Below are 27,018 nucleotides of genomic sequence, written 5' to 3'. Positions count from 1 at the left end.
TAGACCAAGCTGGCCTCAAATTCATAGAGATCAGTCTGCCTCTGAATTCTGAAATTAAAGATGTGTGCTACCATATCCAACTTAGACTATATTTTTTGATTATCGACTGTTTTGATTTTGGGGAGTATCAGAGGCATCGTAGTAGCAACTGACCTGAAAAAAAGTCAAAACTCCATTTATCTGCTGTCTTCAAATGTGCTATAGATTTGTTTCTTTTTCAGTATCAGAGAAACAAAAGGTATTTCTTTTGGAAAATTAAACTCTCCTTCTAAATACCTAATAATGCAATTTTATATGTGGATAATCCCAATCGATTGAAGTACTGTGTTTATTTGGTAAGAATTTAATTTAACTGATAGCACCAATTAGTTGTGGTTTTTTTAATGTTACATAATATATTTTTCTTTTGATTCAAGCGTGTTATATTAGATGTGGTATGCAGTTTTTATTTGTAGTATTATGTTAGTCTTCTCTTATATTACATCCCAACAGCAGGTTCCCCTCCTTCCCACCTCTCCTCTCCTCTTTTCCCTCAGACCGAGAAGAACATCTCAGCCCTCTCAGGGACATCAACCAAACACAGCATAACAAACTACAGTAAGACCAGTCATATACCATTACATCAAGGCTGGACAAGGCAACCCAGTAGAGGGGAACGGGTCCTACAAGTAGGCAAGAGAGTCAAGGACAGCCCCTGCTCCCACTGTTAGGATTTCCACAAGAACACCAAGCTATTTAGCCATAACATGTATAGCAGAGGACCTGGGTCAGACCCTACAGGTCCCCTGATCTCTCAAGTTTCCAGGAGTTCCAGTCTGTGATTCTGTGGGCCATGTTCTTAGCAATTGATGGGAGCAGATGCAAAGTACCACAGCCAAACATTACTTATGAGTTTTTGATAGTTTAAAAATTGTAGTCTGGGTGGGGCTATGATTAAACCATCTCGATGGTCTTCCAGAGGTCCTGAATTCAATTCCCAGCAACCACATTGTGGCTCACCACCATCTATAGTAATAGAATCTGATGCCCTCTTCTGGTGTGCAGACAAATATGTAGACAGAGCACTCATATACATAAATCTTTTTTTTTTTTTAAATACAGCCAGATGCTACTGTAGATGACCTGGGTTCAGTCCCCAGACCCACATACCAGCTCACAAGCATCTGAACTCCAGTCCCAGGGAATCTGACATCCTCTTCTAGCCTCCACATTATACCAGGCGTGCAAATAATGCACAGACAGACGTGCGTGTAGACATAAAGAAAAACCACACCCATCTTTTTAAAGTTGTGGCCCATGTTTATTTACTGTAATGGCTAAAGCCCTTTTAAAACTTTGCAGGGAAGTGTGACTGCCATGACAGTGTTCTTCCCCTTGGATACTGCTAGACTTCGGCTTCAGGGTGAGTAATGATCTCATGTATTGATCCTTTGATGTTGGGAAACATCTTCTACTCCATACTGCACCGAGATAAGGATATTCTGTCTACATACTGCTGTTGTCTGCTTGCTTGCTTGGTTTTGTGACAGGGTTATATATAGCCCAACTGGCTTCAAACTCACTATCTAGCCTAACCATGGCTCATCCCCCTGCCTCCGCCTCTAAAGCTCTTGCGTTATGGCTATGCACCTGACTTAAATACCTGATCCCTACTCCTTCTCTTCCCGTACTGGGGGAGAACAAGCTTTGTACAGCAACTAGACCAGTGCTTGGCCACGGAGTGTTCACCCCCATATTGTTCTCCAAGGATAATTGTGGCAACTTAAGTTGAAGTAAATTAGAGGGTCACCTGTCGAGAATTCCACAGAGGGAATTCCCCAATGTGTAGTCGGAAAGGTTAGAATAAGTGTATGGGAGAAGTTTCTATTATAAACTGACTAGCAGTTACTTAAGAAACAGTCTTCAATACCAAGGCTCTTCAGGCTCCTAGAAGAGAAAAAGGGTGGCCTGAAGGGTTAAGCCAAGGGTGAATTTCCTCACACTAGGAAGTGATTACATACAGCTTTTACTCATGGCAGCACCCCAAGACACCTGCCCTTCTGAAATCCATCTCACTGACTTTATCACGTAGCAAGCCCACACATGAAAAAAGGTATTTTTTTTCCTTTAGCAGTTATTAGAAAAGGCAGATGAGAAATGTACTCTCTATGCTTCCGTGTGATCGATTTCCAAACTAGGACGATGTACTGCATGATGGGTGAGTGGGCAGTGGAATTGGGACTGCACTTATACCACTGGTGTCTGGGCACTGCAGTGTAAAGCCCACCAAACAAGTCTGAGCAGAGCTCACCGTGGAAACCAAAATATATCCTAAGAGAGTCAGCCCCAAGGTCGGGTACTGGCAGGCTTGGTAAAGGAATCAGTACTGGGACAAAGTGAGGAGCTGCTACAAGAGACAGACACACAGGGAAACTGGCCTAGTCAGCTTCAGCTTTCCTGATTTTTCCACCTCAATCATTCACACGAGGGTGCCCCCCTTGGAGACATCAGAGCCTGATGAGAAGGACTGCCCTTTGGCTACCAGCCTTCAGTTTCTTAGAAGACTCATAGTGGATGAGAGACCAAAGGGCTTCTTACATTTATAATCTCAAGCCATTACCATTCTTTCTAAACTTCCATGGCTTTTACAGTAGGCAGCCAGACCCGGGCTTCCCGTGTGCTAGGCAAGTGCTCCACTTGAACTCTGTCTCCAGGGTGATTTTGCGGCCTACACTGGACATTTTTAAAGGAGGAAGGTTTTCTAAAGAGGATAGAAACTAGAAAGCAGTGGAGACAAATAGCCATTCCTGCTCATCTAGACATGTCGCCCTAACCTGCCTCTGGCACTGCAGGGTTTTGCATTTTGCTATAATTCTTTTTTTCCCCTTCCTTCTATTTTCTTTTCATCTTGAAATTATGAACCAATGCCACAAGTTGCATAGAGAGTTTGAAAACTAACTCAAAGGTTAAACACTTTGCTTACTGGTTGTGGTTAGAATTTTTAGATAAGCAAATATTTATATGATCCACAAAGCAAAATACATAGAAAGGAGAAACTTCCAATCCACCTTCACCCCTCTCCACCATCGTTAACACTGTGGTGTTTCTTGGTATCTTCATCTCTAGGAAGATTTCACTCTCTTTGTCTCTTAGTTTTTAAAATTACTCTTAATTGTATGTATGTGTAGTATTGTGTGTCTGTTTGGGGGTATGTGCACATGAGTGCAGGTAGCCTCAGAAGCCTGGAACTTTGGAATCCTTGGAGTTACAGGTGATTGTGAGCCACCTGATACGGGTGCTGAGCCATCTCTCCAGCTCCAAGATTTCTCGATTGGACATCCTTCAGAATAGCAGGTGTAGGTGGTCATTGTATACACACCTACAGTTCTAGCTACAGTCTGAGGCCTGTGGGCCTTTTGAGCACAGGAGCTGTACTGAGACCTTGTTTCAGAGAAAGAAGAAGAAAGAGAGAGCGAGAGAGGCAGAACAAAATAAAAAGAGTGATGGGTGTTGCAGAGACTAGAGCCCACTGATGTATAGGAGTGAAGCATGAGGCTGTCGGTCAGCCTTTCCTGGTCTCCTGAATAGCCTTTCAGGCTTTATGCAGTAACAAGCAAGTGATTTATATTCTGAGTTTTCTGTCTTACTCATATAAAAAGCAGTCTGCTCTGTCCTAGACCTTGCATTTAAAAATACTCTTTTTTAGATTTTATTTATATATGAGTGTTTTGCCCAAATGTATGTCTGTATAGTACACGTGTGCCTCATTCCCACAGAGACCAGAAAAGGCACCAGATTTTCTGAGACTGGAGTTACAGAGGGTTGTGAGTCACCATGTAGATGCTAGGAATTGAACCTGGGTCCTCTGGGAGAACAGCCAGATCTCTTAACTGCTGGGCTCTCTCTCCAGCTCCTCTCCCCCTGAAACTTTGCAGTGTGTTTTTCTTTATCCAGTCTGCCAGTTGTCAAGTCTGCATGCACCATAAGCTGCCTACCCTTGCCCTATTGCGAAAGAAGTCTTGGGTTGTTTTACTTTTTTGTTATTGTTCTTGCAAATACCATGTAATAATAGATTTGTTCATAAGCCATTTTGTTTCTGTAAACTTTATGGGATAAATTCCCAGATGTGAGATTTCTTCCACATCAAGGGGTAGATGTGTGATTTTGAGTAAATGCCAAATTGCGTTTAATGGGGACTGACTAACTTGCCATTTCATAAGATATACTGGTACCAATTTTAATTCTAGAGAAACTGGTTCATTTCCACATTTTTATGTTTTCAGATTAATTTTATAGCGTGGGCAGGAAATTTGAAGTTAATTGAAATGTGGATATTGTTTTCAGTGACAGTGCCCAAGAAATGAGGGCGTTGTCCTGGGATTCAAGGCTAGGAAGCAGCACAAAGCCAGACGCTGGAAATCTGGGCTTTAATCCTGGCTTTGCTTTTATTTCCCTGCCTCTTTCATAAAGGAAGAGAGTAGAGGCTGAAAGATGGCTCAGAGGTTAAGAACGTTTGTAGCTCTAACAGAGGACCTGGCTTCAATTCCCAGAACCCACATGGCGGTTCTGAAACATCTGTAATTCCAGCTGTAGATTATCCAACACCCTCTCTGACTTCCCTGGGCACCAGGCATACATATAGTGCATGTAGGGCAAAACATTCATACATAGAAAATAAAATAAATAAAATTTTTTTAAAAGAGAAGAAAGTAGTCAGTTTCCTTTATAAGGTATGGAAATAAAAATGAGAACATGCATGTTGGCTTTAAAAAGAGCACTATGTGAGGCTAGAGAACTGGCTAAGCCATTAGAAATATTTATGAATTCATAACATTATGGGTCCAGAGGACCCAGGTTTGGTTCCTAGCACCTACATCATGAGGTTCACAATTGTCTGTCTCTGCTGGTCCAGGGGATCTGATGCTCTCTGGACTCCAAGATTTCCTGCATGCATGTGGCACACATAAAGTCACAGAGACACACATGCATAGGATGGAAGGGAAATGGGGAAGGAAGGGTAGAGACATGGACTGTATGGACCTAGAGAGATGGCTTAGTGGTTACAAACATACACTGCTCTTCTAGAGGACCCAAATTCAGTTCCCAGTAATCCAGTTCCAGGGGTCCTATACCCTCTTCTGGCCTCTAAGGGCACCTGCACTCAAGCACACACTGACACACAAACACATGTACAAACATGCAATTAAAAAGAAAGTAAATATTTTAAGAAAGAGCTTAGTAAAACTCCAGAAATAGCATTTCAGCATTACTGTGGCAATTAGGATTTAAGTTAAAATTCTTTCTGAGTAACAGATGAAACCCACGGAATTTTCTCTGGGGAAGTAAAGCCATTGGCTAGACACACTGGAGGGTCTGAGGCAAAGCAGGGAATTCAAAGAACAAGTGAGTTTATGCAGATGAAGTGATGGCGCTTTGGTGAAGCTCGCTGATGCTGCAGATAATACTTGTCTTCATTCTTACAGTCGATGAGAAAAGAAAGTCAAAAACGACGCATGCAGTGCTCCTGGAGATAATTAAGGAAGAAGGCCTGTGAGTACTGCCTGTTTCACAGCTCCATCAGAGCGCCTCATATGAAGACTTCCATGCTGAGTGAGACTTGAAGTCCCTGCTCAGAGGCTCGGGACATATAGAGCCAAATGCATTCTTAATTCCTTACATATCTGTTTGGTTTTTGTTTTGTTTTTAGATTTATTTCTCTGTGTTAGTACTTTCCTTACATGTATGTCTGTGTATCATGTGTGTGTCGGATGCTCAAGGAAGCAATAAGAGGGTGTTGGATCCCATGGTTGTGAACCACCATGTGGGTCCGGGGATCCAAACCCAGGTCCTCTTCAAGAGCAACAAATGCCCTTACCTGCTAAGCCCTCTCTATCCTCCACCATTTAATTAATTAATTATTTATTTATTTTTAATGGCACCTTCTAAAAATTTTTTTTCTTTTTTGGTTTTTTGAGACAGGGTTTCTCTGTGTATCCCTAGCTGTCCTAGAAATCACTCTATAGACCAACTGAGAAAAATTTCACCCGTTTCTACCATCCAAGTGCTGGTATTAAAGGCACCACTGCCCAGCTAAATTTAATGTTTAATAAAGCAATAGTGTTGTTGCTCAAGAGTTGAGGATTTAGCTCACTGATTTCATATTAGGGCCTGGTTTCAGTGCCAGTAGCACACATTGCACAAGACACACACATACAGAGTTTGTTCCTATCAGTTGCATCCAGACAGATTGCATTATTTTTCTTCTTTTTTAAATTTCTTTGAATTTTTATTTTGAGATAATTTCAGAGTTGCAAACAATTTCAAAACTGAAATTGGTACAGTGCATCACTGCCCGCTTTACGCTTTTATTGACCATTTTTACGTTTCCACTTGCCCTCCCTGTGTTTCCGTCTTTAGCACACACACATATCATAAGACTTTTTTGAGTTTGTCAGTTATGTGCATCAGAGCATTTAACCTCTATGACAGTTTAAAATAATATATTCTCCCCTCCACTTTCTTTTCAAGATAAGGTCTCCTTATAAGGCCCTGGCTGGCTTGGGACAAGCTATGTTGACCTTGAACTCATAGGAATCCACCTTCCTTTGCCTCCTGAGTGCTGATATTAAAGATGTGAATTTTAATTCTTGTTTTAAGTTTGCCTGCATGCCAGAAGAAAGCACCAGATCTCATTTTAGATGGTTATGAACCACCATGTGGTTGCTGGGAATTGAACTCAGGACCTCTAGAAGAGCAGTCAGTGCTCTTCACCTCTGAACCAATGTATTCTCAATAAGAATAATGAGTGCCGAGGTAGTACAATGGTGCGTACCTGTAGTGCCCGCTCTGTAGGAGGCTGGGGAAGAACTGCTTAATGCAGGTGTTCAGGGTCAGGCTAGACAGTATGATGAAACATCCCCCTCTTTCCTGCTGGCCTCCTGTGGTCCATGTGTGCTTTCTGTCGTATGCTGTAGCTACTTCCTGCAGCTCTAAGCACCTGTGGGGAGAACCTTTTAAGGTGCTGCAGATGTCCTGCTCTTTGTCATACCGTGAGATTGTCAGTAGAAGCCAGACTTTTCCTGGCTTCATACTACTTACTTCTCTCAGTTCTATGTCAAGCAAGAGAAGGGAGGGATGGTTTATTCTGACTTCCTTCACAGTCCATCATGATAGATCAGGCATGCCAGCTGATCACATTGCCTCCACGGGAAGTGGGACGGGGAACATCCCCAGTGACTGTCCCCTCTTGCAAGGATCTACCTCTTACAGACTTCGAAGCCTTCTAAACCAGTTGTGGGTAGAGGTGTTGGCATCAAGCATGCACATACATAAGCCTGGAGGGAGTGGCTTACATTCAAACCTTGACAGGCCTCTCTGGCAATTGCCCATGGCTTTTGTTCATGATCTTTACTTTGTTTATTGTGTTTTTTCCGTAGCCTGGCACCATACCGAGGATGGTTTCCAGTTATTTCCAGTCTCTGCTGCTCCAATTTTGTCTATTTTTACACTTTTAATAGCCTCAAAGCAGTGTGGGTCAAAGGTCAGCGTTCTTCTACAGGAAAAGATCTCGTGGTTGGGTTTGTAGCAGGTAACAAAGTTTTCTGTGTATAAAATATGTTTATATTTTAATGTTGATCTATGCTTCATATATCCTCTAAGAGATGATTTTAGCACTCAGTAATACTACAGAGAATATGACCAGTTTTTCTGACATGTCTTCTTTTTTTTTTTTTTTTTTTTTTTTTTTTTTTTTTGGTATTTTTGAGACAGGGTTTCTCTGTGTAGCCCTGGCTGTCCTGGAACTTACTTTGTAGACCAGGCTAGCCTCGATCTCAGAAATCCGCCTGCCTCTGCCTCCCAAGTGCTGGGATTAAAGGCATGCGCCACCACCGCTCAGCACTGACATGTCTTCTTAATGTGAACTTAAAAACACATGACATAAAATTTGTCACTAGCCATTTTAAGATAGTCATATGAAATATGCTTGCATTTTAAAACTGATACCAGAGGTGTTCATTTTACAAACCTCATACACCCAAAGTAAATTCCCTGTCTCTCCCTCGCCAGCCCTTGGTAACCATCATCCATCCTACTTTCTGCTTTTAAGGATTTGACTACGTTAGCTACTGCTTGTAAGTGGAATCGTATGGTATTTGTCTTTTGTAGCAGGCTTATTTCAGTCAGTAGTATCCCCGATATTCAAGTATATTGTAGCGTTTCACAGGTAGATAACACTCTGCGGTGTGACTGCTTTACATTTGTGAATCCACTCATCTGCTAACGGACACTTGGGTGGCATCCACCACTTGCTGTTGTGAATAGTGCTCCATGAACACAGGGCTGGGCACCTAAAAAGATGCCCTCGTCTCAAGTACTTTTGTATGTATGTCCTCAAATGGTATCGAATATCATATGTAATTGTTGTGAGTGTGCCATGTCAGAAGCAATGATGGACACATAAATCTCTTTTCACAATGTCAGAATTTTTGAATAAGGATAAATTTACAAGCTCCATCTGTTTCTTTGGCTGTAATTTGCGGTGTCCCAATTTCCCTTGGTAGCTGGCAGTTCTTTTGTTGTGATCTTAGCCACTGATCTTATCTTTTAGAGCTCATATTATAATCAACTGTAATGATGTGTGTGAGCACTAAGGGACACAGAGGGTTAAAGAGGTGGAGGCAGGAGGATGGTGGGTGCAAAGAGATTCTGGGGTGCTGTGTTAGCAAATGAGCCTGTTGGAGAGCTGCCGGAGATGCCCCTACCTCGGAGCCAGGCTGTAGATTTCACAGGTTGGAACTGAGCCTCAGAGTAGAAGAAAGCTGCTGCCAATGTGGACAGGCTGTGGAGGCTGCAGAAGTGAGGGGCAGGTCCCCGTGGACGGTCTGGTAGACTATCAGATGGCAGTGGAAGTAGGCTGTGTCAGCAGTGGCACAAAGCTGGGCTGCAGTCCCTAAAGTGCTTAGAACATCTCTGCTGCCTATACTAGTCCCTTGGCACACATGCCAGATGGTCAGGTGATAGGTCAGTGTGGACTGTCAACGTTGTAGTGTTAGACATTTCCTTCAAGAGGCTCAGATGAGGGTGTTTCACCTTTCCTTGGTCTTATCTGTCCTAGGGCCTGCTTCTTCTGGTATGTGACCATAAGGTTCCAACCGACTTTGATGATTCTATAGGGTGGCACCCATTTTCCTTTAAGGACTTACTGGTGTGTACCTTGTATGTGCTGCTGCACAGGCAGTGGTGTCTGGATGCATGAGGAGGGGCAGACTTGTTCTGTGCCTGTGCTCCAAGTGAACAATGAGTCCTGTGCTGCATGGAAGGTGGAGTGACTGTGTAGCTGAGTGAGCCGTAGTCTTCTGTCTGGCCCTGGGGCAGTGCCCATGCCAGCTGTATCTTTATGGTCCAGGGATTGTTAGTAGGCTTCTCACTCTTCTCTCGGCATTGCTTTCTCTCTTAATCAGTGCGTGTTTCCTTCGTCGAGTGTTTTGTGTGTGTGTGCTCATTGCTTGTTTGTATATTATCTCTACAAAAGTGTCCTTTCCAGTTCTTGGCCTTTTTTTTTTTTAAAACCAAGCTACTGTTTTTGCATTCTTGGGTTGTAGGAATCCTTCATGCCTTGTAATAAACTTCTGGTACCTGGCCCAGCCCCTAAAACCATTGTAGTGTTATGTCTGTCACTGCTTCTTTCTGTTGACCTTAGTTCTAGGTGGCAAGGACGGCAGTAGTAAGTGAAGAGAGAGTCCTTGTCCTCCTGAGGCTTACAGTCCAGTGATGTAAGAAGGACAATCGGGAAGATAAATCAAATGTGCAGTGTCTTAGAAGAGAAGGGCTAAGGGCAGATTTCATCAGAGGAGGAGGGTAGAGAGCTGGGCAGGCTAGCTAAGGGACAGTTTTAGACAGCATGGCTTTTTTTCTTTTTCTTTGTTCCTTTTTGGACAGGGTTTCTTTTTGTATTGTTGTCTAGGCTGCCCTAGACTAGCTCTGTAGACCTTGAAAGATCCATCTGCCTTAAAGGTGTACACCTCCACCGCCTAGGTCACTGTGGCCATTTTAAAATAGGTGATAAAGACATGCAGAAACATGGCAGGAGTGTTGGAGAACAGAGCCGAGGCCAATGTGACTGCAGAGAACAGGGCCAGGCCATGTTGCACTCCACATGACAGGAGGTAGGAAGCGATTGGAGGGCCCTTAGCAGCAGCGCAAGGTTCTCCCTGGTGTTCTAACATGAAACCATTGACCACTGTGCTGAGCACGCATGAAGAATAGAGGAAGCAAGACATCAGTTAAGAGCAGGAAGCAGAGAATGAGCTGGAAGTGGGATAAGGCTATAGCCCCTCCTCCTGCAAGGTGCCACAAAATGGCTCCATAACCTCCCCTAAAGACCATACGTGCAGATGCATGAACCAATGAGGACGCTCATTCCCTTCCAGCCTCCCCCAGGAGCCAAGCCCGCCATCACACCCTGTTCTCCCTCTCTTCCTGCCAGCCCAGCGGCTAGTGCACACCCCTTTCTCTTTATAATTCTTTTTTTTTTAAGATTTATTTATTTATTTTATGTATAAGAGCTGTGCAGGTGGTTGTAAGCCATCATGTAATTGCTGGGAATTGAACTTGGGACCTCTCTCTGTTCTCTCCAGCCCCGCTCGCTCTGGCCCAAAGATTTATTTATTATTTATTATTATACACAAGTATAATAATACTTATTATTAAGTATTATTAAGTAGCTGTCTTCAGATACACCAGAAGAGGGCGTCAGATCTCATTATGGATGGTTGTGTAGGACCTTCAGAAGAGCAGTCAGTGCTCTTAACCGCTGAGCCATCTCTCCAGCCCTCTATTTGTAATTCTTTTGTATGGGTGTGTTCCTTCTGGGCAGACAGCTGAGCCTCACTGCATGTCTATCACTCACAGCTAAGCTCTCCACCCCGACCCCAACTGATGCCACAGTCTGCTAACAGTTCCATCCCCTACCTGCACATTTCGGGGATCCCAGTCATTCTGTCTGTCAGCCATTTTGGAGATGTCCCTGTACTCATGTGATAAGAAGTGTGGCACTCTACCACATAGAGGAAGAAAGGCACTCTGGGATTACCCCACAGACACCACCTTCAGACAGAGTAGCTTTGGTTGTGTGGCAAGAACAAGGTAACTACTATAGCAGGAAGGCATGCCGTTCCCTACCACATGGATGGACGGCTGTGTAGGGATCCTCTCCCTCTTTAGTCCAAGATGCTCTGCACTAGAGGGCTTAGCTTCCCACCCACAGCAGGAGCAATGCCACTCCACATTCTCCCAAGATCATCTTTGCTCTTACTGGCCCCTGGCTGAGCCAAGTGTTGCATGACTTTTCCTGAGAAGATACACTCTGATGTCTGCCAAGTTCAGCTTGATGGACAAATGAGTTTATTAACCTTACTTAGAGGAGCATACTCAAGCTGTTATAAGACTGTGGGTGATCCCAAAACAGCTACATCACTAGGGAGTCTCCCTCCGGCATGGATGGCTACTTCCTGAGAGCTACATAAATAAGTACCTCCTCTAGTCAAGTTGGCCTCTCCTGTATATTTTAGCACTTCTTGAGGCGGTGTACAGATTGGGTAGAGTTACCCACAACTGAGGGAGGAGGGGCTGTGAAAAGATTGGCTACAGTCTAAGATGGGGTCCCATGGTCCATCCCCACTCCTTCTGTGAGTGGGTGTGAGATGGTGATGACCAGAGCTGGAGACACTGCAGTGGCCCAGGGTTAGTTCCCAGCGCCCACAAGATTGTTCAGGCTCACGGCTGTCTGTCTGTCTGTAACTCCAGTTCAAGGGGCTCAGACTCTTCTGGCCTCCATAGGCTCCTGTGCATACATGTTCTGCTTAAGTTCTCACAGTATGCAGACATGAAATACAAGAGGAATGAAAATAGTGATGACCATACTATGCCTGGAGGACAGTTGTCCCCAACAACATTCTACCCAGTAGCACATGACAAAGAACCACCTGAAAATTCCAGTGCGGTTGTACCCAGGAAACCTGAAATTAAAGAACGATTACAAGATTGCGATTCTGAGATTCCCGGTTAGAAGGCCTTCTTTCTAGCGGTACAGAGGCTTTGGAAATGACTTTTACAATTCTAAACTTCTCGCCATGACACGTTTTTGTATCTTAATCCATACCCATTCTTGCAGTAATCAGAGCCGTCTTTTCTCTGAGCCCTGTCACTGTGTTAACTCTGGAGAAACAAGTCTCCATTACTCTGAGGCAAGCAAGGCACAGCTTTCCAGGTTCTCAACCCCCCAATGCTGCGACACTTTAATATAGTTCCTCGGGTTGTGGTGACCCCCAACCATAAAATTATTTTCATGGCTACCTCATGACTGCATCATAACTGTCCTTCACTACTGCTGTGAGTCATGAGTGGTAGTGTAAATATCTGGATTTTCCAGTGGTCTTCAGCCACGCTTACAGAAGCGTTCTGCAGAAGGGTCATTGGGACCCCGAGGGTTTGCAACCCACAGGGTGAGAACCTCTAGCTTTGTTGTTATTCAGACTCTGCTTGAATCTTAGAAGTTGTTTATTATTTATTGTATTTCTACAGGAAAGCCCAATAGACATACCTGGGAGAATCTGGGACTAGATCTCATGAATGAAGACAATGTTTGCCATGCTTATGAATTGTAATTTTGAGCAGCAGCACTTTTGAATGCCAGTTGACAACGTACTTCCTGCCTCTGATCTGATCTGGCCAGCCAGGTTTATTCATGTTGTGCTCCTCCCTAGGGAGACAGTGGGTTACACTTGAGGCTTTCCTCTGCCATTTTGGGTTATTTCATTTTGTCTTGAGGGGACAAGAATTGACTTTTGAGATGAGTCACTAAAAAAACTCATGATCCTCCTGCTTCAGCCGCCCAACCTCGACCTGCCATTTTCTTTTTCTTTTTAAAATGTATTTACTTAAGTAGTGTGCATGCGTTCATGTTTGTAGAGGCCAGAGTACATTGAATGTTGCCTTCTATAGCTCTCTGCCGTGTTCCTTTGAGATGGGGTTCTTTCACTGAGCCTGGAGCCCACTCCGTGTCCATGTTCATTGGGGTGCTGAGGGTCTGAACTCCATCTCCCCAGCCCTGGACATTTTCCTGCATCAGCTGCCATCTTTCCAGCTGTGCATTTGAGACACATTTTCATCCTCCCCCCTGAACAAAGCTGTTTATTTTTAAGATTTCAGAAGTAAACAGCTGTGTCCCAATTATTCCTGCTGTGAGGATGAACAACAGCTGCTTCTTTACCCTGGAAAGGTTCCTGAAATGAGCTGACAGTGGACAGGTTAGCAAGGGAAAAGATACAAAAAGCAATCCCCACCCAAAAAAAGATAGGATGCTAGGAAGTGGCAAATGAAAGTCACAAACAAGCTGGGCGTGGTGGCACACGCCTTTAATCCCAGCACTCGGGAGGCAGAGGCAGGCGGATTTCTGAGTTCAAGGCCAGCCTGGTCTACAAAGTGAGTTCCAGGACAGTCAGGGCTATACAGAGAAACCCTGTCTCAAAAAAACAAAACAAAAGAATGAAAGTCACAAATACCCACTGCCTCTCTAGGGAGCAATGACAGGACATGCAATAGAACAAATGTACTTAAATTGCACAGGAAGCAACCTCAGGTCAGTGGCTACAGAATAACCTATGCACTCCTCTTTGTCCAAGAGTCGTTTTTGAGTGGTAGTAAATGGCTTTTAGAGAGAATGAGTGCACCTGGAGACCAGAGCAGTTTGTGTGATTCTCCCTGGAAGTGAGTTGGCAGGGGAGACAGATTGCTGTTTGTGACAGTCTATCCAGGGGTAGTAACGTAACCCACTTTTCTCTCCTGTGACACTCAAGGATGTCATCTTTAGGCAAATAAGGGAACACCAGAGTGGACCCTCTTCCAGACTCCAAGAGCCTACATTTAAAAATTGCTCTAATCCTGCTGAATTTGGGATGCTGTTCCCTGGCCCCTTCGTCTGGATTGGGGAGTAGGGTGGCGTTCCCGTGCTCCTTCTCCCGGATGGCTGGATGGTGTTTGTGTATTTGGTTAGTCTTGACTTGGTTCTGCTTTCTCATAAATGATATGTTATTGAAAAGGAAAAGAAAAGGTAGATTCATAGATACTCAAAAGAAAAGTAACCCCCTGCTCTTAGGTAAGAAGAGTATTAATTAGAACTCAGGTCTTAGAGCTGAAGCAACACCCACAGATTAGAACCAACAGGAGTGCACCCCTGAGGGTCTGCCTGTGTGGGGTGTTATTAGGAACTGAAGTTAGTCATGAGTAGCTCTGGAATGCTGCCATTTGCTTGATTATGTAAGTTGCAATTTTTGTGAAGTTTTTAAAAAGCATTGTCAAGTATTTTTTGAGTGCATTCCACCCCAGAATTCATAAAATTATCGTGGTAAAAAGGTACCTCTCCATCCATTCTGACTTAGAGGATGGAGGCAGTCCTTGATCTTCACAGATGCAAAGCTTTGCAATGACTTTTGATCCCTTCATTTAAATATTGTGGTGCACTCTGTACTCGAGGCTGCCCTCAGAACCTTTCAGTCTTTCTGCTGTATTAATAATGGGAACAAGGAAGCAGAGCCTTAGATAATGGCTGAATGTTAGTCTTGGCTGTGTTGCTCCTTGTGTTTTGTGCACACCTACTTCTTGAATAGAGCCTGAAGGACGTTTTGATTTCTAAAGGATCTGACTAAAGGGCAATGCATTTCATTTATTTGGGATGGTGCATACACGCTTTTCTGTGGTACCCCCGGGTTCCAAGCTCTCCCGTGCTCTCTTCCTCTGCAGGGAGTGGGGAGGTCGGGGAGGTGCAGGGGGCAGGCAGGCAGAGACACCACATTTGCTGGCCTGACTTTCCCAGATCCTGATTTGTCTCTGTAAAGTGAAGTGCACATCATATCAAGTAGGCATGTATTCTGAACTCTGGACAGATAGGCTGTGGGGCACTGGTGCCTTTGGAAAGAGTCGAGCAAAGAGCTCCTGTGGCAGGCAGAGCCTTTTCAGACTGTGCTCAATGCCTTGAGAGAGTATATGAATATAGGGTCAGAGCTACGGATGGCTTCTTGGTATTCTGTGACTCTGTAGAAATGCAACTCATAAGATTACTTGGTACTGACTTTTAGTTGGGGGAAATATCAGTTGGTACAATGCTCCTGGAAAATAAGCAGAAAACCGTCTTACTTTGGTAATGGTATGAAACCAACAAAACTATAGATTTGAGTTGCTTGGCTGCTTTCACAAAGTCTATCCTTGATTAAACTGTTTTCTCTGTAGGGTTTTTTGAGATTCCTTACACGAAAACATGTTTTTGTCTGTGTTGTGTTTAGAGGACTTTTGGCAAGGGGGTGGGGCTTCCTTTTCTTCTTCAGGATCCTTCCTGTTTATTTATTCTTCAGGGCTCAGCTGGAGCCTGACAGTTCCATTACACATGCTCACTGCTTGTCCCTTGGTTGACCTGTAGTTATAAAGTAGATACCCTTTGTCAGGCATTTTGTTACAATCCTATATGGTATTTTCTTTAATCATTTCAGGATGATGAGAAGTTTTAGTTTCTCAAGATGCTGTTAAATTGGGACCATGTGTTTTCAAAGAAGCACCTGGCTCACGGTGCTGCTCTGAGGCAGCTTGTGGGGCCAAGGTTGATCTTCATGCTTGTAAGGGTCACAGCGCCTGGAGCTGGCTCCTTTCGGTATTTTGTGACACTTTGTAACTGCTGCCTGCTGCTGGCTGTCCTAATCCTCTGAGTGATGAGCTCTTCTGTGAGCTTTTGGTCCCAGTTGAAGCACTTAGAAATGCCAGTCTGTCCTCCCACTTGTCACCCAGAGTACCAGATCACACTGGTTTAAAACCCTGTGCTGCTTACGTGATAGTGGGCCGTTGTTTCCTCTGATGCTGACATGGATTTAGCATGGTGTCATTCTCCTCCCTCTCTATTATTTAACAGTTGTGTTTAAGACTATATCAAACTGCCACTTTGTTTTGTTTTGCACTTCTGGTGATTAAACCAGGCCTTGCATGTGTTAGACAATTGCTCTATCCCTGAGTTAAACCCCCAACCCCAAATCACCATTCTGAATCTTATTTAAAAAAAAAAAATCACCAAGTGATTGCCCTCACTGAGTGAGGAAGGGAGTTCTCTGCCTTGTTGTGTGAGTGTGTGAGGAAGCCCTGCTATCAGCCGGGCTTCCAGATGGCTTCTAACAGCAGTGGCATTTGTTGTAACCCAGCACAAAGTTAAGCCTTACCTGAAGTCAGTGGCAGAAATAGAAACTGGCTTATTGGTGTAACTTAAGACAGCGAAGATAGCGGGGAACCGTGCTTTCAGGCGTCTTTCTCTGTTTTTAAGGAGTGGTGAATGTGCTGCTGACGACTCCGCTCTGGGTGGTAAACACCAGACTGAAGCTGCAGGGGGCAAAATTTCGGAATGAAGACATTATACCAACTAACTACAAAGGCATTATCGGTAGGTGTCTCTGAGATGTGTCCTTTCTGTTTGAACTCTGTTTCCACAGAAAAGCTGCCTAGCAGACAGCTTCAACTGTCAGGAAGCCATTGTTTGCCTGTGTTTCTGTGGTCCATAGAACTCATCTGGGCTGAGTCTCAGCCCTGAACATTCTCCTAACAGTGGCACAAGAGGACACACCTGCTGTGCTGCTGCAGCGTGCCTGGTGACACGCCTAAGACTAGGGTAGAGACTTGTATTATCCTCAAGGAGAAGATGGGGAGTATGTGAGTTTTTACTTAGTTTTTTACTAGGTATTAAACCCAGCACCTCAGGTGTGCCCAGCAAGCATTCTACCCCTAACGTAAATTGTGATGCTGTTGTTTTGGTTTGGGGTTTGTTTTGTTTTTAAGACAGTCTCTGTAGCCTAGGCTGGCCTCATCCTCAAGATGATCTTGACCTTCTGATCCTCCTGCCTCCAAGTCTCAGAGTGGGGATTTACAGGAGTGCGTCCCGGTGCCGTGAGAGTCTGAACCCGTGGCTGTGTACATTCTAGGAAAGCACAATACTGAGTTGTATCCCCAGCTCAAGTGCCTCTAGTTTATTTTTAAGACAAGAATTTTGCTGTTTCCCAGGCTGGCCTTGAACACGTTGAGGCCTACACTGGCCTCAAAGTACCTACATTACAGGTGTGACCCACCACACCCAGCCTAGGCCGGCCACAGATTTAAGCTCCTCCTGCCCTTTAGCCTCCCCAGTGCTGGGGGTATTGGTGCTTACAGTACAACCAGCCCGTGTTCCTGTTTTTAAAGAATAGTGCACCTTTTACTCCATAATGATGTCTTTGGATACCGGGACAGTAGCTGATGGCTTTAAACGTCTGCTTCTTTAAGGAAGGCTCTCGATGTACAACTGGCTTTGAAGTCTTTTAAGTCCTCCTGCCTTAGTCCCCAGAGTGCTGGATGCCAGAGGGTGCCACCACACTGCCTGGCGTTTTAGTGAAGCCACACGCCCAGGATCTCATTTCTCATGCATTTTTGTTTGTAACAGAGGTCATTTTCTTTTTTTTTGTTTGTTTTTTGTTTTTTTGTTTTTGTTTTTTTCGAGACAGGGTTTCTCTGTGTAGCCCTTGGCTGTCCTGGAACTCACTTTGTAGACCAGGCTGGCCTCGAACTCAGAAATCCGCTTGTCTCTGCCTCCCAAGTGCTGGGATTAAAGGCGTGCACCACCACCGCCCGGGCAGAAATAGTTTTCTTGTAAATCGTTGGTCATAGATTTCAAGAAAAGATCTTACCTTGTGCTATGGTTGGCCGTGTGGAACACATGGTTTACAGTTCACATTTCTGTACAGTACACAGTTCCCAGATGTGCTGACAGTGCAGCAGTATCAGGCAAAGTTCATGTGATGGAAGTTGGCATCACATTCTGATGGTTATTTAAAAAATAGTTAACTCCAGTGCATGGCAGCCCACTCCTGTTGTCTGAAGCAGGAAGATACAGTGTTCAAGGCTATACTGGGATACATAGCACGAACATCTTTAAAAACAAAAGCAAAGACAGATGAACAGAAAAGTACCTAAGTAGGAAATCTGCCCCCAAAATATTATTGAGAGGATAGTTTCTATCTGGGCCCATTTGAACAGAATAAATGTCTTTTCTAGTTAGGGCACTGTCATGGTGCTTTGCAAAAGCCTGACTTCTTGCTTAGATGCATTCCACCAGATTATTCGAGATGAAGGGATCTTGGCTCTGTGGAATGGCACCTTCCCCTCCTTGCTGTTGGTCTTCAACCCTGCCATCCAATTCATGTTCTATGAAGGCTTAAAACGGCAGCTTCTAAAGAAACGGATGAAGGTAATCCCTAACTTTAAAATTGTCTAAAAGGAATGCCTGTTTCCTCGTTTGATTAAAATGGTCCCTCCTCTGCTTTCCAGCTCTCTTCTCTGGATGTGTTCATCATTGGCGCAATAGCCAAAGCGATTGCCACCACAGTCACCTATCCCATGCAGACGGTACAGTCAATTCTGAGGGTGAGTCCTGGGGTTCTCCTAAAGTAAGGCCAGTGACACCTAAATTACGTCCTAAAGTCGTAAAGGCAGTGATGCAGGTGGTGTGTAGCCTGTGTGGTTCTGCCCATTTTCCTCTCTGTGCGATGTTTTGCTAGCCAGGCTTTAGCCTGACTTTCTGCATGACGTGGAATGAGGGTTACATTGGAATTTCTTAGTAATATATGGTCTCAGAAAAACCATATGTGTGGAAAGATTCCTCAAGGACTCAGGACACCCCAGGGTCTCTTCTCATTCACGTTGTTTGCCTTGATGATCCTTGATAAAATCAGAGGTTAACTTTTTTTTTTAAAGATTTATTTATTTATTTGTGAGTACACCGTAGCCATCTTCAGACACCCTAGAAGAGGGAGTCAGATCTCATTACCGGTGGTTGTGAGCCACCATGTGGTTGCTGGGATTTGAACTCGGGACCTTTGGAAGAGCAGTCAGTGCTCTTAACCACTGAGCTATCTCTCCAGCCCCCAGAGGTTAGCTTCTATAGTTCATTCATGGATAGTTAACAATTAAACTGTTTCAAAGCACTTCAGATTTCCAGACATTTGGTTGTTTACACATTCAGACATTTTTAGACACTCTGAGAAGCTGGGGGTACAGTGTAGTCCCTGTCCTCATGGAGACAGCAAGTGAAAGCACCAGGTAATTATTCCAGTCTGAGTCAGCTGTTCGGGACATGAGCAGCCCTGGCTTACTGAAGAGGAGCAGTGGGGTTCCTTCTGGGCGATTGGGCTGGGTTTCCAGCTCTCCTGAGAAGCACACTGAAGTCAAGATGCAAGGGGTTGTGAAGCTTGTGCTGGCTAAGAGGGAGAGAGCCGGCAAGACTTGCTTGTCTTAGAACTGAAGGGGGCCTCTGTGGCCAGGAGTGGCTTGCCCAGCAGGAAGCTAGAATAATTACAGGAAAGGTAGCTGTAAGTGAGGAAAGCCGATGGCAAGATTTTATTCTCAGCCCAGCAGTTAGCCTCTGGGGACTTTTAAGGTGGGACGTAGCATGATTCTGAAAGGCCTGTGTGGCTCTTCTGCAGTGTATTGATCAGCTGACGGGGAGAGTCTGGATAAGAGTGTTTGCTCTGAAATATATGACCCTGAGTTTAAATCTTTAGCACCTTTGTAAAGAGTCAGGCATGGCTTCCTGTGCCTGTAACCCCAACATGGGGTTGGGGAAGTATGGGAGTAGAGGCAGGCAGATCTTGAAAGCTGGCTCGCCAGCCAGCCTAGCCAAAATGACAAGCTTCTGTGTCAGTGACCATCTTGTGGCATGAAGGCAGGGATCAAGAGAAGAAGGCGACAGAGGCCCCTACTTCACCTCCACATGCACACAGGTGCATCCTCCACTTTCACAGGCTATTTGAACCTGTTTCTAGTTGTGGTGTGGCTCAGCCCTTGGCACACACCTTTAATCCCCTGGTTGGAATACAGACTGGCCTTTGGACCTCACCTTTAATCTCAAACAATAAAGGTGAAGTTAGTTTGTAGAAGGAAGCAGCGTGTTTAAAAATACTATGTCTAATTAAGTATCAGACAAACAAGCCAGAAAAAGATTTGACAGGATGGAATATGCCCAATTCTCAAGAGATGAGAGAGGAAAGAGAAGCTGCTTAAGGGAGAGAGAAAGAACAGGAGGAAGAAAATACAGTCCAGGAATACAGTCGAGTTCGTGGAGAGCAGTGCAGTAGAGTTGAGAGGGAGAGTAGAGCAGCACAGAGAGGGAGAGGGAGGCAGCTTTACCAGGAGAGTTTTACAGACAGATTGAAGAGAGAACAAGCAAGAGAATAAGAAGGAGCCAGAAGACTAGGACAGATTGCTAGAGGTAGTTTGAGGCCAAGGAGAATTCAGAGGCCAAGAGAAAAGTCAGATTGAGTAAGTCAGCTGGAAGAGGAGTTTGAGCCAGAACAGCTGAGTTGAATTAGAACGAGCAAAAAAAGGTGAGCTTATTCAACAGCAAGTCTCCGAGGCTGAAAACATTCTAGGCCTAGATTAGATTGTACTGAGGCTAGAAGCTTCCAGACTAGGCATAGGTTAGGAAAGGAACAATTACAACAGGAAAATAAAAGTTATTTTACACCCCACCCCACCCCTCCCAGGCTAAAGAGAAAGAAAAAGAGGGCCAATCAGGTAAGAGACCATTTTAGTAATCTAGGTGAGGGCATGGTAGCCTAGGCTAGGTTAGCAGCAATGGAGATAGATAGGGTGTGGACAAATTCAGGGTCTGTGCTGGGGCTTAGTGTGTTGCTTACTTAGCATGTGCAAGGTCCTGGGTTCGATCCCCAGCACTACAAAAATACTGTTAAAAGGCTGTTCTAGAGGGGCTGGCGAGATGGCTCAGTGAGTAAGAGCACTGACTGCTCTTCTGAAGGTCCTGAGTTCAAATCCCAGCAACCACATGGTGGCTCACAACCATCTGTAATAGGATCTGATGCCCTCTTCTGGTGTGTCTGAAGACAGCTACAGTATACTTATGTATAATAATAAATAAATCCTTTTTTTAAAAAAATCTGTTCTAGAAAGAACATTTGAAAGATTTATTGCTCAAGAAAATGAAGGTGGTGTCTCAGTTAAAAACTCTACTTTCTATGAAAAGTGTTTTTGCTAATGTGCTATTTTTGGTGAAATTGGCTCTTGATGGAAAGGATTTCACTATAGTTCACATTAATGCTTTTAACATAGTCCTAATATATGATTTGAAGAGTGTTGTTTGTGGGTGCTCTGACTGATCAGTGGTTATGTTACCAAGGAGAATGTCTTAAAGACCTGGAAGTTACCCCTCCCCCCCTACACACATCTGTGTATCACCCCGGGCATGTGCTTCTGTTTTGTTTTAATCCTTGCTGATCAAGTTATTCCATAACTCTTTGTAAAGGTGAAAGTCCCCATGCTGAGGATGTAGTTTAGTGTTGAGGGAATCTATTCTTTATTGAAAAATATCTTTTATTTTGATTTGCTTAATTGAAAAAGAAGATTAATAAACTCTATGATCCTAGTTGGATACTTTTTATCAACAGGATGCTGTGTTATGAGATGTTACACCAGTGTAATTTCCTAAGTAGAGATTAAGATGAAGAGGGGCTGGAGAGATGAGTGGTTTAGAGCAGAGGACCCAAATCCACTTGTGCAGCATTCCCGTGGAGAGGTTCACCGCCTTCCATGACTCCAGCTCCTCGGGACCAAGGCACTGGCGTGCAAACGTGCATATATCCATACTCTCACACACACATATGTACATGATTAAAATAAAAATAAATCTTTTTTAAAAACAAAATTAAGGTAAAACAGTAATAAATAGTAATTATCTTTTTTTTCCTCTTTTCATCCCAGTTTGGACGTCATAGACTGAACCCAGAAAACAGGACCCTGGGAAGTCTTCGGAATGTTCTCTCTCTTCTTCACCAGCGAGTCAAGTGAGCTCTGCTCTCCCTCTCAGCAGCCTCCTTTGCGGGGGGGGGGGGGGGGGGGGGCTACCTGTGCTGTTCTTGCTTTAGCTCACGCAGCTGCAGCTTCAGACACCTCTCCTTTGTGTTCAGGTTTCTCTCAGTTTAGGAGCTTAGTGTGATTTCAGCAGTTCAGGGGATTTCAGAAAAGTTCAGCTCTTTATCCTTTGCTAGTTATAAATACAGGGCTCCATTGGGAAGGGAGCCCCAGGCTGGGAGTGGAGCTGGGTGGTGGAGCCTGTGCTTAGCCTGTGCGTGGCCCTGGGTTCAAACGCTAGGACCAAGAAAAATAAAGAAGAGGCAGGCAGATCTCAGTGAGTTTGAGGCCAGCCTGATCTACAGAGCAAGTTCTAAGCCAACCAGAGCCACATAGTAAGACTTGTCTCAAAAATTAATAAAATAAAAAACTCAACCAATATAAAGCCAGTTAAATATCAGTAAAAGTTACATATATACATAAATTTAAAAAAAATCCCTCTCGTTCCTCTCTTAAGGGGTAGTCACTGTAAAGCACTCACATTTCTAGAGAATTATACAAAACATATATTTCAGTATGTCTTCAGTGTGTGTATGTGTGTGTATTATACATCTTACTATTTTGATTTTACTTTTTAGAGGCAGAGCTTGCAGTGTAGCCCTGACTGGCCTAGTACTTGCCAAGTAGACCAGGCTAGTCTCACACTTGAGGCAGTCTTGCCTCATCTCCTTTTTATAACCTTGACATCACACCCACCCCTTCCCATTGACAATTGTAGACTTGTACTGACTTCCTGTGATGTAATCCACTGTGATTTATTCACCAGGCAGCTACTGCAGAGTGTCCAGGCCGTCTGAAGGGTCTTTATAGACATTGCTGAGTGAAGACTCTAAACTGAGCCTTGTACAATTAAGTAATCATAATTGTAAAGAAATCCCTTTATGTGGAATTACCTAGTTAAGAGAATTAGAACACATGAAATTCTGATATTTTATAATTTCAAAAATTATAGATTTAGACATTGCCAGTTGACCCTCAAGAATGACAGCAATTAAATTTTCTCCAGCACTGAGAAGGTTAAGAAAGATGGCCGTCGCTAAGAGCTTTAACTAAGATGTTCTCAATTGGAAATTGATGAGGTCCTATAATTTGCAAATTAACTGTTTTCACATCTCGTTTCTTGTCTTGTTTGGTCCTCACTCAGCCCTGTAGAAAAGCAATTATATTCCTATTTTGCAAATCAAGAAACAGATTTAGAGAAAGCAGTTTGCCCAGTACTAGAGAGGGGCAGAGCCACATGAATGACTGCCATCCTGCCGTAGCGTGTTCTGTAGTGATGGAAACACCTGCACTGTCCAGGCGGGTTGTGACCAGCTGCATCGAGTTGTTGAACATATGGAATACTGCGATGCTACCGAGAAACCCAGTTTCCATTGTTTCATCTTTTTAGTTTTTCAAGTCAGGATTTCTTTGTGTAGCCTTGCCTGTCCTGGAATTCATTTTGTAGACCAGCCTGGCCTCAAACTCCTAGAGATCCACCTGCCTCTGCCTCCCGAGTACTAGGATTAAAGTCCTGTGCCACCACTGCCTGGCCATTGCTTTAATTTTTATTTGCCACATCTGGCTAGTGGTTACTGTCGTTGATAATGAAATAACATACCAAGCCTCTCCAATTGTATGTGATCAAGAAACAACTGAAGAGGGGCTGGAGAGATGGCTCAGGGGCTAAGAATATTGGCTGCTCTTTCAGAGGACTTGGGTTCAGTTCTGGTACCCACATGGCACTTTGTAATTTTGAAAGTGTTGATTTTTCCTTATCCTGGCTAGCTTCTAAATAAATGAGACAGAGACTTTACAATTTATTTAATCAAGCTTTACAGCACAGTAGCTGAGCAGTTGTTAATCTGTTTTAATCCTCTAAACGAATTTGACGATCTCTCAACCAAAATCCCAAGATACTTGCATTTGAGCATTGCTCTAACTCTCTCTGGTCCAGGTGTGTTTCCATGGTGCCCTCTTCTGACCACTCCCCTCTTCCTCTCTGCCTCTCCCCCTCCCCTGGCTAGGATCAGAAGTTCCACCCTATTCTCTCCTCTGCTCAGCCATTGGTTGATCAGTTTTTATTGGCAAATCAGAAAATAAATGAGGAGCGATGGTTACACAGCCCTAAGGCAGGAGATATTTAGATAAGCATTACAGTGCCACGTCTAGATTGCCACCAGACATGGGGTCAGAGAAAGCAGCATTTGAAAAGTACAGGGTGATCTTTACACAGGGCACAATAACATTATGCCTGCAAAGACCAGCTATAACCCCAGTACCAGGGGAGCCGAAGCCCTCTTTTGGCCTCCTCAGTCACTGCACACATGTGAAATATAGACAAAACAACATACACATAAACAATTTTAAGTAATAAAAATATTTTTTTAAAAGTAGGGTAGTGGTGGCAGCTCATCTCTAATCCCAGCACTTAGGAGGCAGAGAGGCAGGCAGATCTTTGTGAGTTCGAGGCTAGCTTAGTCGACAGAGCTCCAGGATAGCCAGAGTTACACAGAGAAACCCTGTCTCAGGGAAACAAAAATTCAAGTCAACCTCTGGGCTTTACATGTGCAAACACACACATGTGCACACACACACACAATATTGTCTGAAGCCAGGTGTGATGTACACACCTATAAAGGTAGAAGAACCAAAGTTGAAGACAGCCTTGGTTACATAAGAAATTTGAGGCCAGATGAAGCTACATGAAGACCCTATCTATAAAAAAGAAAACCCAGTTTGTCACAGCATAGATTTGCACCTTCCCTGCAGGACGCAGCCTCAGAGTCTGCAGTCTCAGTAGCCCTGGCTGGGCTTTCCATTGTGGGTGATGTCACCCTGAAGAGCACAGGGGGTAGTCAGTGAATGGGAAAGGCATGGGTCCAGTCTTGCACCCTGTTTTTCTCATGATTGCCCGGCAATAGATGTTTCACAGCACATATATAAACTAGCTTGATTTGGGCATCAGATTAGTTGTAACATGGACCCACAAGCTGGAGTTGCTATAGAGCTGGCATAAGAGACTAACTCACTCTCAGCAAATAGCTTTGGAGTGATTATTTGCTTTGAGTTTCCGGTTCTAGCCAAAGCATTCTTGTCTGAGGGGCTCTTACATGCTGGTCCCGGGCTAGCCTGCTCCTCCTCACCACCTGGGAGCTTGTTGGACATGCAAAAAAAATTTTTTTTGAGTCCTGTCCCAAAGTTAATGAGTCATATATTCTTTGAGTGGGCTAGCAGATCTGTATTTTAACCAGCAGTCTGGGTGAGTCAGGTGCTTGCTGAATTTCATTTGAGGCTTAGGACCAAATGTGTAGGCAGTCTGAGGATCAAACGACTCTTCATTTCTGTCTCTGTCCTTGGTTCTATTGAGGTCTAGATGATCTGAACCAATTAATGGCTTTCCTACCACTTAGGGGCTGTTATGTTGAAATACCTGGAGTTGGGGGCCCATTAAACGTAGTTCTTAGATCTCTGGTTTGGGCATTATGATGATGGGTTCAGAAGCTTTCAGAATCTGCATCTTATTAGTGCAGTGTTGCCAGCACCCTACTATCTAATGACAATGCTCATAAAGACAGTATCAATGGCCCCTCATACTGAGTCTCATCTGTCCACCTTCAAAGCTAATACTCCAGCAGCAGATTGTTGGAATTGAAAACCTCTGCTGCTTGTTTTGATCCTAACGAGAAATTCTTTCAAGGAGAAGCTGTCAGGGCGTTAGATCTAACACAAGAGCCCATTTTTACAAAGAAAATCGATTTTTTTTCCCAACCTCTTTTCCTTTTAGGCGCTTTGGAATAATGGGACTCTACAAAGGCCTGGAAGCTAAGCTGCTGCAGACAGTGCTCACAGCCGCCCTCATGTTCCTTGTGTACGAGAAACTGACAGCTGCTACCTTCACCGTAATGGGCTTGAAGAGCACACATAAGCACTGAGGCCCGCCCACAGGACAGTGTGGAGACGCAGGTGCTGCACAGGGAGAAGAGGAACAGTTCTCCTTTCCCGTTGGTCCCATCCACACCACAGACATTCCAGTCATTGGCTGTAAAGGCATCAAAGGCTAAGCAGGGAGTATAGCCAGCTAAGCCTGTCACCTTTATGGGGTTTTTTGGTGTTTTTATGGTGTTTGGTTGTATTTGGGGGTAGAGGTTAGACTGATATGAAAATATTGAAACCCTGAAAATGTTAGTTTGTGGGTGTTCATTCATTTTTCTCAAGGGGGTGGACTTTCCATTGAAAGCTTTTCTCAACTTTGCCACTTGTTTTCTTTTGCTAAATTCTCTCCCAGGTTCTAGACGATTCAGTACCATAATTCTCCTCAGATGCTTTTGTCTTAATCTTGGTAAAGAGTTCCTCTGAGAATAACATCATGACTGTGCCATGGGCATGACTTTGTTTCCATCTGACTCTTTTCCTCCTGCTTTAAGAAAGCTATTTATTTTGTGGGGGAAATGAAAATTACTAACCTAAATGATTTTCTTAAAATTTGTAAATGTCAATTATTCATTGGTGTTTGACATAGGTTTTTTTTAATACATATTTATTTCGAATTGTTTTATATTACAAAAAAAAGCCTTGATGTTGTATGTCCATTCGTGCAAGCTCCAATCACATAAGCCTCAATAAATTGTCAGCACACATACAGAAAACATTCATGAAAGTTGCTCTTGATTAAGGCCTTAAATGTGTGTGTGTGGTGGTTTGACTGAGAATGGCCCTGTGGCGTGCTTAGTTTCAGTTGGTGGAACTGTTTGGGAAGGGTTAGGAGGTGTGGCCTAGTTAGAGGAGGTGAGTCACTGGGGGCTGCCTTTGAGGTTTTAAAGCCCACATGATGTCTCTCTGACACAAGACTGTGCCTCAAGATGTAAGTAAGCTCTCAGCCACTGCTCCAGCGCCTGCCTGCCTACCTTTCTGCCATGGCGGTCACTGCCCTCTATCCCTCTGAAACCCTAAGCTCCAAATCAAGTGCTTTCTTTTTGCTTTTTCTTTTCTTTTTTGGGTTTTTGTTGTTGTTGTTGTTGTTGTTGTTTTGTTTTTTGGGTTTTTTTTTTTTTTTTTTGGTTTTTGAGACAGGGTTTC

At 44.0% G+C, this 27,018-nt stretch overlaps 1 protein-coding gene across 1 annotated transcript in view; it reads left to right on the top strand.

Moving 5' to 3' along the window:
- Window positions 1-26,582, top strand: part of Slc25a17 (solute carrier family 25 (mitochondrial carrier, peroxisomal membrane protein), member 17) — a 41,845-nt gene extending 15,263 nt beyond the window's left edge. The window contains exons 2-9 of the mRNA NM_011399.3: window positions 1,342-1,402; window positions 5,463-5,529; window positions 7,416-7,567; window positions 16,337-16,453; window positions 18,141-18,286; window positions 18,367-18,462; window positions 21,811-21,893; window positions 25,727-26,582. Coding sequence (NP_035529.1) covers window positions 1,342-1,402; window positions 5,463-5,529; window positions 7,416-7,567; window positions 16,337-16,453; window positions 18,141-18,286; window positions 18,367-18,462; window positions 21,811-21,893; window positions 25,727-25,874 — 870 coding nt within the window. The 3' untranslated portion in view covers window positions 25,875-26,582. The remainder of the gene's footprint in view (window positions 1-1,341; window positions 1,403-5,462; window positions 5,530-7,415; window positions 7,568-16,336; window positions 16,454-18,140; window positions 18,287-18,366; window positions 18,463-21,810; window positions 21,894-25,726) is intronic.
- Window positions 26,583-27,018: the final 436 nt, after the last annotated feature.

Source organism: Mus musculus, chromosome 15, assembly GCF_000001635.26.
Source record: "Mus musculus strain C57BL/6J chromosome 15, GRCm38.p6 C57BL/6J".
Taxonomy (NCBI): Eukaryota; Metazoa; Chordata; class Mammalia; order Rodentia; family Muridae; genus Mus; species Mus musculus.
The sequence above is the reverse complement of the archived record's forward strand: the minus strand, read 5'-3'. Positions and strand labels throughout refer to the sequence as shown.